This window comes from Podarcis muralis, chromosome 9 (assembly GCF_964188315.1).
Source record: "Podarcis muralis chromosome 9, rPodMur119.hap1.1, whole genome shotgun sequence".
NCBI lineage: Eukaryota > Metazoa > Chordata > Lepidosauria > Squamata > Lacertidae > Podarcis > Podarcis muralis.
Window position 1 is genome coordinate 11,010,349 of NC_135663.1, and position 13,581 is coordinate 11,023,929.

General features: G+C 48.3%; 1 protein-coding gene across 1 annotated transcript in view; it reads left to right on the plus strand.

Annotated features, from left to right (window-relative positions):
* The window catches only part of SEPTIN11 (septin 11), a 104,284-nt gene extending 101,033 nt beyond the window's left edge, over positions 1-3,251 (plus strand). The window contains exon 10 of the mRNA XM_077933761.1: positions 1,640-3,251. Within this exon, the coding sequence (XP_077789887.1) occupies positions 1,640-1,655 (16 nt within the window). The 3' untranslated portion in view covers positions 1,656-3,251. The remainder of the gene's footprint in view (positions 1-1,639) is intronic.
* Positions 3,252-13,581: the final 10,330 nt, after the last annotated feature.

The window sequence follows — 13,581 nt, forward strand, 5'->3', positions numbered from 1 at the left end:
CTTCGTTTTAAAAATATTTTGGTTTGCCACTTAAAATTTCTGGGATTCATGGGGAGGGAAGAATTGGGAGCCATAGAGCCCAGCTGGTTTGCAGCCTTTAGGGGGTCTCTTCTATCATTTGTACACACACTCCATCCCCTTTTTTCTTTTGCTCTCCCCTTTTCGGTCACAGATCATTGGGCACAGTCACTGCCATTTTAAATTGTCCATTCTGTGCTCTCTTGTTCCCCCTCACAGCATCTTGGCAAGGTCCAGACATCTTTGTGCTTCATTCTCGCATGTTCCAGCCCCTTTATACTCGGGTCTGTTTTTGGCATTCCTGCATTCATTTGCAAAAGGGCAGGAGGACTGGCAGTATCTGGCACGGACTCAACCCTCAGAATCCTTTGCTTCAGTTTAGAAAGGGATAAGTGTAGCAGCTGTAGGGCATTCGGTGGCACGGGGGGAGGGCAGGTGGCTTGCAAAATTTTGGCAGCTGGGGTCTTGACTCTGGCTGGGGTGGGACTGCAGGGCAGCATCCACTGCAGTACCGTAGATTCCGGCGTATTAGGCGACTGGGCGTATAAGGACCCCTGACCATTAGGTCCAGTTGTGGCCGACTCTGGGGTTGCGGTGCTCGTCTCGCTTTATTGGCCGAGGGAGCCGGCGTACAGCTTCCGGGTCATGTGGCCAGCATGACTAAGTCATTTCTGGCGAACCAGAGCAGCGCACAGAAACGCTGTTTACCTTCCCACCGGAGCGATACCTATTTATCTACTTGCACTTTGACGTGCTTTCGAACTGCTAGGTTGGCAGGAGCAGGGACCGAGCAACGGGAGCTCACCCCATCGCGGGGATTTGAACTGCCAACCTTCTGATCGGCAAGTCCTAGGCTCTGTGGTTTAACCCACAGTGCCACCCGCATCCCTGGGCGTATAAGACGCCCCCCCAAATCGTGGGCAGCAGCAGTGGGCGGCGGGCTCCGCTCCGCGCCGGGAGGAAGCCGTCCAGCGAAGCCGGCTTAGCATCGCTGGGCAGCTTCGCCAGGCGGCTTCCTCCCGGCGCGGAGCCCGTCGCCCACTGCCCCTGCCCAGCGAACCCATACCCGGCGTATAAAACAACCCCCGCCTTTTTAGAGGATTTTCCGGGGTTAAAAAGTCATCTTATACGCCGGAATCTACGGTATTTTGCAGAGTTGCACAGATTTTGACTGTGCAGCAGAACAGCTCCTCCTTTCCCTCTCCCCGTGCACCTCTTAAATTTGTTTGGAGTACTTCTTGAACCTTCTGGAGCAGATTTGGGGCAGGGAGAAGCAAAGAAATCCTTGCCCTAATGTTGGAAGCCCCCCTTGAGGGTCGAGATTTGCCCCTCTCTCTCCCCACCATGTGGAACAGAACAAAATATTTACAAATCAGGCAGAATAAGCATCGTTAGATTGATTCAGATTGCCAAATTGGGCTTCTTTTGGGAAGATGCCTGCCAGCCCTGACTATATGAATCCCACCCTAACCTTCCTTCTCACTTTCCCCTCACAGTTTCCTTTTTTTTAACAAACAGCTGTTGTTGGGTTTTTTTATTTTCCTTTTCGCTTTTACTTTTTGCTTCCCTTTTGGATTCTGAACCTTTTCTTTCTCTCTCTCTCTCTCTCTCTTTTCCGTAGCTTCTTCTTTATGTAGCTGTCAGTCACCTTGCCAAGGTCCACTTCCCTCTCTCCTAATGGACAGTAGCGCATTAGAGGAGCCAGCATGGCGTATTGCCAGACACGCCCATTGGGAGACAAGTTACCTCATTCTTCCACCACCTCTGCCTTTCTGTCTTTTTCGAAAACTGTGACTCACCGCGGTGTGTGTGTGTGTGTATGTGCGTATGTGTGCGTCTTCTTTCCCGAGTTGTCCGTCCACTCGCCGCTGGCGACCGATCTTGACTTTTCACACTGCCCAGACTGAGAGACACAAAAGGTGGCCGAGAAAACTTGGGTGGGACCCAAGACATTGCACTGGGAATTTTCTTCTTCCTTTCCTTTTGATACAACGGGCACCTGCCGCTCAACATGAGAACAAGGAAATTGTGGACTGCAAAAGTGTGTGTGTGTGTGTGTGTTTGCGTGAAAGAGAGAAAGGTGTGTGTGTGTAAAAGCCAGAGATGGTTGCTCAAGCGTTAAAACCCTACGCAGCTCTAGCACTAAATTTAATTCTCTCCAAGAGAAACCGCAAAAAAATGGTTGCTCTAAAAGCCATATGAACTCTCAAGGCTTCCCAGTATTTGTCTTCATAACACTCGCTAAATTGAGGGTGGGGGAAGTAACGACAACGACAACAACACCGGTTTGGACATATCCGAACTTAAGGAAGGAGCCATCCATGTTTCGGATTGCAACCTGCTTTTAATCAGGTTTCATTTGTGTAGGTTGTCCCACAGAAACTCAGGCTTGGCCCTGCAGGTACACTTGGCAGGATGCAGTCACCGATCCCAACTCTTTTTGCGTGTGATGCTCATATTTATCTCGTTCACACATTGTATTCTCAGGTGTATGCTTGATTATTATTTCTCAAGAATATACTTAGAATGCAATGGGTGAAAGTGGTCTGAAAAGAAAAAATCCCTTTTTTTCCCTTTCTTTCTTTCCCTCATCTGGGGTGTAAGGGCTGATTTCTTGGGTTTTCAAACTGGCCCACACTTAAGAAACGAAGACAATTGTCCTGGTTCAAGAGACCAGCAGCCTAGACACTTGTAGGTCTCAACATCTCAGAGGAGCCCTGAACTTCCATTGAGTCTCATGGTCTGCTCTGTGAAGGCTGTTGCTGAACTGGAATGGGATGGGATGAATCTCTGGGCACTGTCCTCAGATCACCACCAAAGCCACATGAGACCAAGGGCATGAGCACACTGGCTTCGGTTTTAGGTGCAAAATTCAGCAGCCTGGGGCACTTTGGAAAAAGAAGAAATTAAACAGGTTTCTTGTTCTCATGGTTGCAACTAGGTTAGGGTTGAAAGCATATGTAAAATCTCAAAAGACAGAGGGGTGTTAAGGAGAGTTTGCACTTCCCAGTGACTAGCAGAGGGGGAATAAGGTAACTTGCACCAATCGCAAGAGTTTTGATTTCTGCAGTGCAGCCCGTATTGAAGTCCACAGTACACAAAGCTCTGCTTAAGTCGCATGTAGATTAGAGTAGGGTTTCCCAATCTTGGGTCTCCATCTGTTTTGAAACTACAACTCCCATCATCCCTAGCTAGCAGGACCAGTGCTCAGAGGTGATGGAGACCTCAAAAACAGATGGAGACCTAAGATTAGGAAACCCTGAATTAGAGCTTCAACATTCAGTAGATAAATCAATTCCAGCGGGGTGTAGCAATTAAAAACGTGCCCCCTTGTTGAGTGGGCACTTTGTCCCTGAGTCATGTTTGAGAAGGTTCAGTGGCATGCAGCAAAAAGTCTCACAAAATCAAAACGTGTAAGGTGATGGCAACATACAGAAACAATATACGAGACTGTTCTTCTGCTTTGTACAACTGACAGGCGGCACTGCTGGGGTTGTCCCTCCAGGAAGGTATTATATACCAACACCAAAACCTTAAACTTGACCAGGTAGCATGTCACCCTGAGAAGGCCAGTTAGCAAACTAGCTGCCACATTTTTCACTAGCCTCAACTTCCAGGCCACCTTAAGGGCCGCCCCACAAAGAGTGCATTGCAGTAGTCTGGTCTCCAGAATTAACAAGGCAGGCGCAACTGTGGTCGGGCTAGCCCTGTCCAGGAAGAGCTGAAGCTGTCTTGCCAGTGGAATCTGGTAAACGGCAGCCGTAGCCACTAAGGACACCTGGACCTCAATGGACGGAAGATGGATCCTGGAGTACCCCCAGACTGTGTACCTGCACCTTCAGAGGGAGAGCTGCAGTGCCTACAACAGGTAATGGATGGGAACCACTATAGCACCCCCTGTCTTGTCAGGATTCAGACTCAGTTCTTTGGCCAACATCCAGCCCACCACTGCAAGCCGGGAATTGCACAGCTACTCCCAGTTCAGATGTTACAGAGGAAGCGAGTTGGGTATGATCAGCAACATTTATAATCAACTAAAACTTGCATGGTTACTGAGCTGAGATTATCAGGTGACTGCCCTATAATTAAAAACAACGGGGCAGAAAAAACCACGTCTGAACATTATGCCAAACCATTGTTTAGTGTGACATGCATGAGAAAAACTACCTTAAGCAAATGCGGGTTTCTAGCCACATGCTAAGGAAGAGTTTGGCACTGATGCCTTTCCTTTAAACTTTGCTTCTTGCATGGGAACCAGTGGCAGTGATTTACATTAACTATGGTTAGTTTAAATGAACCAACTTGATAAACCATGGTTTGAAGTTGGCTTGCTTTGAAACTGAGTAAGTTATACGAAACACAACCCTCGGTTCACACAATGGGAAGCTGAGTTCCAGGTCAACTTAAGTAAACACTTCTCCCATGCTCGTGCAGGTAGTGCTAAACCATTGTTTTACATGATGTATGAGCACAGCCAGAGTCCGTTAAACCTTTTAATCTCATTGGTTTTGTTGGGGCTTAAGTCCTTTAATTACAGTGTCCAGTGGAAACATCAAGCTGAGGAACGTCCATCTTTCAAGAGACATCTGAACATTATAAACTGTCTTGGGTGCTATTTTGGTGAGGCAGCTGTGTAGAAATGTAAGATTAACCACAGCCCAAAATCCCCACCCCAAAAAACCCCCCTGCCAAGTTTGTAAGGATTCCTTGCAGATTATGTCACTGTTGCGACTTGGGGAAGTGTAAAGTCAGGGGAAGAACTTGGCAGAACAAAGTCAGGGCCTTCAGAACATCCCAGGCTCAAATCTCCAGTTAAAATAACCAGGAATCAGGTGTGTGTAGGGGGTGGGCGTGTAACTTTTCTTCCTTTAGACCCCAGAGAACCACTGCATGACTACACTGGGCTATATGCACAAAAAGCAGAGTTTCTGTTCCTTGTGCCAGTCCCAATGTAGAGATGCCCTCGGCACAAACATTTATCAAGCTACATCTAGGGTATAATCCAGAGAAGCACATGAGCAACTCTTTATGGGGCTAAGGGGTAGATAGCTCAGCAATAGACTGTCTTGCTGGCAGAGTCCCTGCCTGAAACCCTGGAGTGCTTCTGCCAGCCAGTGTAGACAGTATGGAGCTACATGGACTCATGATCTGTTTAAGGCACCTTCCCGAGTTCCACAGTGGGTTTCAACTCCCCCACCCACCAAAACAGCACCATCACCTGCTCCATTGCAAGAACAGCCCCTTTGATCTCACACTTTGAAATGCTGCATTTTAACGGGGGGGGGTGTGTTAAAAGGTAGGTCCTGGGTTTTTGGGAAGGTAGCCGTTCAAATCCTTGCGACAGAGTGAGCTTCCATTGCTCAGCCCAGCTCCTGCCAACCTAGCAGTTTGAAAGCAGGCCAGTGCAAGTAGATAAATAGGTACCACTTCAGTGGGAAGATAAACAGCGTTTGTGTGCACTGCTCTGGTTTCACCAGAAGTGGCTTAGTCATGCTGGCCACATGACCCGGAAAAATACTGCGGACAAACGGCAGCTCCCTCGGCCTGTAAAGTGAGATGAGCGCCGCAACCCCAGAGTGGTCTGCGACTGGACTTAACTGTCAGGGGTCCTTTACCTTTAGCAAAATGTTGCATTCACCGAGATTCCTTGCCAACCTCCACCGTTCGTTTCGATCTCATTCTGAGATGCCCCTTTCACACGTCAGCCTGTGGCAAAGGAGTTTGCCACTGTAAATATCCGTAGGGAAGCTGAAAACACAGCCAATCCCGATATCCTAAACAGCTAAGTGTTTGTGATGCACATATCTGTAGACACAAGTTGTTCCTGTTCGTTGTTCGTATTTTACAAACATCTTGGGTAACAATCCTCTTAAAAAAAGAAACCTTTGGTACAAGTCTTTTTTTAAAAAAACAAGCACCACGTGTCCACATCTGCCCATGTTTCCCAAGTAGTCCTGCAGGAAGCTGGGTTCTATGTGCAAACTCTGATATTTTGCATTGCCATTGGAAAAGTACTTCCTACCCTCCTTTTTACTTTGTGGGGACGAAGCCTCCTATCCCTTCCATGTCTTTCTTTTTTGCTTAATAGCTTATTATAGCCTCTGTATGGAACATATGCAAAAACAAACTAACTGTAAAAGTGACTGGAACGAAGCCCAGAACGTGCCAAAAATCTTGCTAGCAAGGTAAGCATGGAACGATGATGTATTAGCGTGGTTTTAGTGGGTCTGTTAAGTGTGATCTGCTTCTTGTTTGTGTTAGAGGAGTTCCTTCGTCTGGGAAGATGTACATTCCCCCACCCCCTATAGTGATCAACTTATCTCAAATCGTTGCCTAACTTAATATATAAAACACACTGCCATGTTCCTGCAACTGTAGTGCCCTCTCCGTGGACCAGTTCACACATTACATTTTTAGGGACACACATGCAAATACCAGGGACGCGGGTGGCGCTGTGGGTTAAACCACAGAGCCTAGGGCTTGCCGATCAGAAGGTCAGCGGTTCAAATCCTTGCGACGGGGTGAGCTCCCGTTGCTCGGTCCCAGCTCCTGCCAACCTAGCAGTTTGAAAGCACACCAAAAAAGTGCAAGTAGATAAATAGGTACCACTCTGGCAGGAAGGTAAACATTGTTTCCGTGCGCTGCTCTGGTTTCGCCAGAAGTGGCTCAGTCATGCTGTCCACATGACCCAGAAAAACTGTCTGCAGACAAATGTCAGCTCCCTCGGCCAGTAAAGCGAGATGAGCACCGCAACCCCAGTCGTTTGTGACTGGACTTAACTGTCAGAGGTCCTTTACCTTTAATGCAAATACCATTCCATCCTACACGTGCATTTGTTGGGGAGCTATGATTGACTGCAGCTCCCTGCACAGTGTACACCTGCTATTAAACCCAGAGTCCTCTCTGCAATGTGTGAACCGGCCCCAAACCCCCTTCTCTCTCTCTGGAGCACGAGTTGACACAGCTACCTTTTGAGCCTTCTCTTAAAAACAGAATTTAGGGGCTCAGCAGTGCCCATGCCATTGTTCAAGGATTCCTAAACTGATCTATTAAGTTTGTGCAAGTTTTTTTTGTGCCCGTCGTATGCAAATAAAACACAAACTGGCCTTGCAAACTTGTGATGGAGCGGTCTCCGTGTTTGTCTCTGCGTTCAGCCGTCGTTTATACAGAAGCACGGACACAACTGGAATGGCACGAAGTCTTGCTCCAATGAAACCAAGATCTCACTGCGAGACAAAACACCATCCCCTCTTCCAGCCATGGAAAGGTCTCTGGTGGTTGTGCTATGAACTGTGTTTCCGCTGCAGTAAAGGAGAGTGCTATCCACAGGGGCATTTTGAATGCCTGATAACAAAAGCCGTGCTTAGCGAAAGGCAGGCTTGCTTATTGAAGGAGAATGGCTGGGTTTGCCCTCCTTGAATCCTTTCTTGTGTTCTGACTTAAGAGAAGAGTTTGGATTTGATATCCCGCCTTTCACTCCCCTTAAGGAGTCTCAAAGCAGCTAACATTCTCCTTTCCCTTCCTCCCTCACAACAAACACTCTGTGAGGTGAGTGAGGCTGAGAGACTTCAGAGAAGTGTGACTGGCCCAAGGTCACCCAGCAGCTGCATGTGGAGGAGCGGGGAAGCGAATCCGGTTCACCAGATTACGAGTCTACTGCTCTTAACCACTACACCACACTGGCTCTCTGCAAAGATCTCACACCTAACATGCTCAAGGCTTGTCCTGCCGAGTCAAGGGGGGGGGGATTGTTCGGACTGGGGGTCATGTTCCCTCCAATGACTGTGGTGGGCAGAGCACAGAGGCAACAGTGGGTGCAACAAGAAATGCAGATTTTAGCTGTATACAGGATAGTTTCTACACAGATCCACACACACCCGGGCAAGCAGAAGCTGTTGTCAGAGTGCAAGGACACTTTCCTGATGGGCATGAACCTTTGAGGGTGATGGAAAGCGGGATTGGTGAGAGGGGAGCCTGGGAAGGTGCCCACAGACCAGGGAATACACCCAGCCCCACTAGAGATGAGTTTTCCCATCTCTGCCAAGCGATGACTTGCAGGTGAGACGTCGGCAACCACCACAGACCGTCTTGCAGAAACCAAAAGTACTTCATGTGGAAGCTGGATGAGGAACTGAGCGTGCAAACAGGTGTGGCAAGCAAGCACTAAGCCTACCCAAAATGCCCTCTCAACCCATGGGCTGACATGGGTTCCCACTCTTGGTTACAAAATGAGTGAAGCCACAGGCAGGCAAACCCCACAACCAACATATCCTCCGGCCACATCTGGCTTCCTCTTGTGCGTGGAGGTAAGACTTGATGCGTGGATAAGACCTTTTTACCTTTTTTAAGACTTCCAATGGCAATCCTGGATTTCTTAACACTTGGTCGCTGCTTTGAGACGCAGAGTTCAGTGCATGTTTAATGCTAGGTTAAACTATTGTTTCAAACTTTAGTGAGGTTCCCCTCATCCCCCTTGCCTTTTTCACTGCAAAAAAGCAGTGTTTTCTCACGCTGGGTAGTTGTTATGCGAGATAATATATACGACGGGTCTCCTGCAGCTGAGTTATTCTATGCATTAGCTTTCTTTAGGTGAATTGGGAGATGCAGCTGTCTTACAGATATCCACACACCACCACCCACAAAAGGGCCCCAGACGATACAGCGAGCTATTTTTTGCCTGTGCTAATTTTGCTGACGTGCAAATAGCTTCTCGTGCTCCCGTCTATTAGGCCTAAGATAATTTTTGGGGGGAAAGGCTAGCAATTGCAAGACAGCAAGGCTGCAGTTCTAATTTGAGTTGGTGGTGCTTCAAAAAAAGAGAGCGAGTGCCGGGGGGGGGCAGTTGTTCAGGGATCATTTAATATGGTAGACAACTGTCATGGATGGGCTAGATGCAAAGGAGCAGTGGGAGGCACAAGCTGGGGAAGCCCCAAGGGAAGAAAGCTCAGGGCCAGGGGACTGGGAAGACGACGAGTGGGCAGACAGAAAACTCGAAGCCAGAGAGGTAAGAGCTTAGTGCAGGGGTCAGAAAACTTTTTCTGCAGGGGGCCGGTCCACTGTCCCTCAGACCTTGTGGGGGGCCCGGATTATATGGGGGGGGGGATGAACGGATTCCTACGCCCCACAAATAACCCAGAGATGCATTTTAAATAAAAGGACACATTCTACTCATGTAAAAACACACTGATTCCTAGACCGTCCGTGGCCCAGACTGAGAAGACGATTGGGCCGGATCTGGCCCCCCCAGGCCTTAGTTTGCCTACCCTTGCACTAAGCCTACCCAATATGCCCTCTCACAACTGCATGCCATAGGCTGACAAGGGTTCCCACTCCAGGTTAAAAAATGAGTGAAGGAACAGACAGGGAGACCCATAACTGTCAACTTTCGGATTTGAAAATAAGGGATCAGCAGCCTCACCTGTCCTGGAGACAGTCTACGGTATATCTAACAATCTGGGATAGCAGTGGGAAACGGCGCTGAAATAAGGGAATTTACCACACAAAAAAGGGAAGGTTGACCACTCTGGGCAAACCCCACAACCAACATATCCTCCAGCCACGTTTGCTCTGGCTTCCTCTTGTGTGTGGAGGTAAGACTTGAAGCGTGGTTGTTAAGACCTTTTACCTTTTTTAAGACTTCCAATGGCAATCCTGGATTGCTTAACACTTGGTGGCTGCTTTGAGACGCAGAGTTAAGCGCATGTTTAATGCTAGGTTAAATGGGAGACACCAGCTGGGAAACCCCCAAGGGAAGGCGGCTCAGTGCCAGGGGATTGGGAAGACAAAGAGTGGGCAGAGAGAAAACTCTGAACCGGAGAGGTAACAGCTTAGTGAGTGGGGCGAGTCTGGCAGAGAAGACTGGAATCGGAGGCAGAGATGAGGCAGGCTGGTGAAGAGGCACGGGTGTCTCCCTCTCCTGCAATGGGCTCCCCTCCTCTCTGGTCTTCCAGAACCAGAAGAGGAAGGATCCGAGGCAGGCGTGGCTGCAGTCTCCGATTACTTGGGAAGGACCCAGGAAAGGAGGCTTAAGTAGCTACAGGAAGGCAGAGACCTTCAATCTCATAGGGGCAAGATCTACTAGGAAGAGTCACTGTGCTCATTAGGCCCGTCATACCAAGCAGCCTTGTTTCTTCTAATAAAGAGTTAACTTCACTTACTCCGTGTGATTTATTGCTGACCTGCCCCTGACAATAACCTTGCGAGATTGTATGTGTAGCATCTGAACCCATCTTCCGGCTCAGGCCAAGAAACCCAGCCTTGTCATTCCAAGCATCGCCGTTTGTTCCATGCTCCAACCCCAAATCTTTTGCTTCCTTATCTATACCACCACTGCAAAATCAAATCCCAGACATAGCCGTCTCAACCGCCCCTCATTAAAGAAAGCAATTGGCCACCCAAGCTGCAAGGGGCTTGGCAAAAGAGTCTCAGGATTGCAAAAGCAATCACCGCATTGACCTATCCAAGCAAAATTGCTATCTAAACTGCCCCTCCGACTGTTTTGGACTAAAGCACGCCATCAGGGATGTGGCCAAAAGAGCTGGAGGAGCACCAGATTGTCAAAAGTTGATCTGAACCAGCACTTCAACATCTACCAGCATTAAACAAGCCTTCTGGGAAGTCGTACGCCAACTATGAAAGCAATTGCTTCTTCCCATCCTTTGGTATCCAGAGGTATACAAATTGATAATCTCTCAGCTGAAAAACAGCCTAAGAAGGCTTTGAACAAATACATTTCTTCCGAAGATTCTGTGATAGCAGATTTAAAAATCTACTACCTGCAACTATGCTGAATCTTAAACGACTGGCCATAACTCCCATCTTCTGATAGTGATGAGGTAGGAGGAGTTTGTGAATGAATTGAGACACCCCATAACTTTCCCCCAACATGGGGCTTGAACCCACAACCCTACGATGAAGGATCGCATGCTCTACCAACTGAGCTAACCCAGCAGAATTGACATATTCTCTCCCCCACCCTCCTTTTTACAAAGCTAAATTTATTTCTCTGCCTGAAATAATTAGGAAGGCAAGAGTGACTGAGGCCACAGGAGGGAGCTAGAGACTACATTCAAAGCACCAGGGCCTGGGAGTGCATAGTTGGCAGTTTTAAGTTAAGGTTACCAGACATCCCCGTTTCCCGGGGGCAGTCCCCAGATTTGAAATTTGGAAATACTTTGTCACTTGTACAACTTGTATACAGTGAGATTACACGAGCACCCCCCCCACTCAGCTCTTAGTCTTAATTCCCCTCGTTTACTGATGCACACCCACCAAACCCGAAAGTCAGCTGCCCTGTTGTTATCTTTTCACTCAGCAGCCTAACAGCCCATGGATAGAAGCTGTTCTTTTACCCTGTTGGTGCGACTAATCATGCTTCTATATCTTCTGCCTGAGGGCAGGAGATTAAGAAAGTGCCGGCCAGGGTGTGAATCATTCCTGAGAATTTTCCTCACTCTCCTGAGGCAACCTTCTTCCGCTATTTCATCCAGCGGGTTCATGGGACAGCCCATAATATCTTGTGCTGTATTCACCACCCTCTGTAGGCACTTCCTATCAGATGATGTCAAACCAGCGTACCACACCGTGATGCAGTATGAAAGGACACTTTCTATTGTGGACCGGTAGAAGGAGATCATCAAATGTTGATTGACATCGTTCTTTTGCAATACTCTGAGGAGATGGAGTCTCTGTTGGGCTTTCTTAACCACCTGGGTTGTATTGATTTTCCAAGTAAGGTCTTCACTGATATAAACTCGCAGGAATTTAAAGAGACTCTCTCCACACTGATTTACCAATCAGTCCCCATACAAAAGCCACTGAAGTTGAAAAGTGTCCCCGGATTCATTGAAAAAAATCTTGGTAACCTTATTTTAAGTGTTACTCGCAGAACAATGGGGACTTGCAGAGACAAGAGACGAACACAATCCTGTATCTGTCTACTCGAAAGCCTGTCCCACTGAGCTGAAGGGTGCTAGTGCCGAGACAGCCGCTTACAGGATTGCAGCCTCTGGTGGCAATCCTCTACTCAAGTTCCTAGGCTGCAATCCTATGCCCTTGGGAGTAAGCCCCACTTAGCTCAAAGATGTGCCATAAAAAAGATTGTATACAGCACATGCTGAATTTATCTGCATCACCACCAAAAAAAAAGGGATGCAGGTTCTGAAAACTTCTGGGTTCATCGCAGGATCAGAGAGTTGGAAGGGACCCCCAATGGTTATCCAAACCAACCTCCCTACAATACAGGAATCTCAGCTAAAGCATCCATAGGAGATGGTCATCAAGGAAGGAGAGTCTACCACCTTCTGAGGGCGACCTTTCCACTGCAACATCTCTGCGAACTAGGAGCTAGCCAGCTTCAGGATCTCAATACCAGGCTGGGATCTGACCGGTTCCATCGGGGATGGGCGAGCAAAGACCTCAGTTGGCTCTTTTCGCTTTCAGAAAGCACACATAGGTTCAAGAGGGCTAGGCACCTGGCTCTCTCTCTCATGGGCAGGGGGGGAAAGCTTTAAATAAATAAAACAGGAATTCCCCAAGCTCAATGGCTCCATTGGTAGGGAAGGAAGAGACCTCTCAGGACTTCCAGGTGTGTGAAATGGGAGGAAATTGCTTCCATCTATCCAGGTTCACAACTGGGGGAGGAGGACTTTTATTGCAATGCAACGCAGTCCCGGGTTCAAATCTCTGACACCTCCAATGCATAGCTGTCAACCTTCCCTTTGTTTGCAGGAAATTCCCTTATTCCAGCGCAGTTTCCCGCTGCTATCCCGGATTGTTAGATATCCCATAGACTGTCCCCGGGACAGGTGAAGCTGCTGATCCCTTATTTTCAAATCTGAACGTTGACAGCTATGCTCCAGTGAAAGTATCTCAGTGCTTCTCATTGTTTTGTGCCATAAACGATGCTGCTGAATAGCAGATCAGCGAAGATCTCTACCAGTGATCATTGTGAGCTACAGCATCGTCTGGTGCACCAAGCAGCTCCTTCCGCTGCTCGTTCAGAGGTAGGAAATTAAAGAACAATAAAGCACAGACTCGGGTGGCGCTGTGGGTTAAACCCCAGAGCCTAGGACTTGCCGATCAGAAGGTCAGCGGTTCGAATCCCCACGACGGGGTGAGCTCCTGATGCTCGGTCCCTGCTCCTGCCAACCTAGCAGTTCAAAAGCACGTCAAAGTGCAAGTAGATAAATAGGTACCACTCCGGCGGGAAGGTAAACAGCGTTTCCGTGCGCTGCTCTGGTTTGCCAGAAGCGGCTTTGTCATGCTGGAAGCTGTACGCTGGCTCCCTCGGTCAATAAAGCGAGATGAGCGCCGCAACCCTAGAGTCGGTCACGACTGGACCTAATGGTCAGGGGTCCCTTCACCTTTTAAAGCACAGAGAAACTTTGCGCTAAGAGGAGGACAAAAGCCCATGTTCTGTAGCAGGACCATTTCTTTCCGCCAGTGGCCTTGGTAGAGAACGAGGAGGGGAGTTTGAATTCCGATAAGCAGACAGGTGCTGCGTTGAGGACTCATTCATTCTGTCTCAACCCATGTTGAAAACAAACACAAGACTCGCAAAAC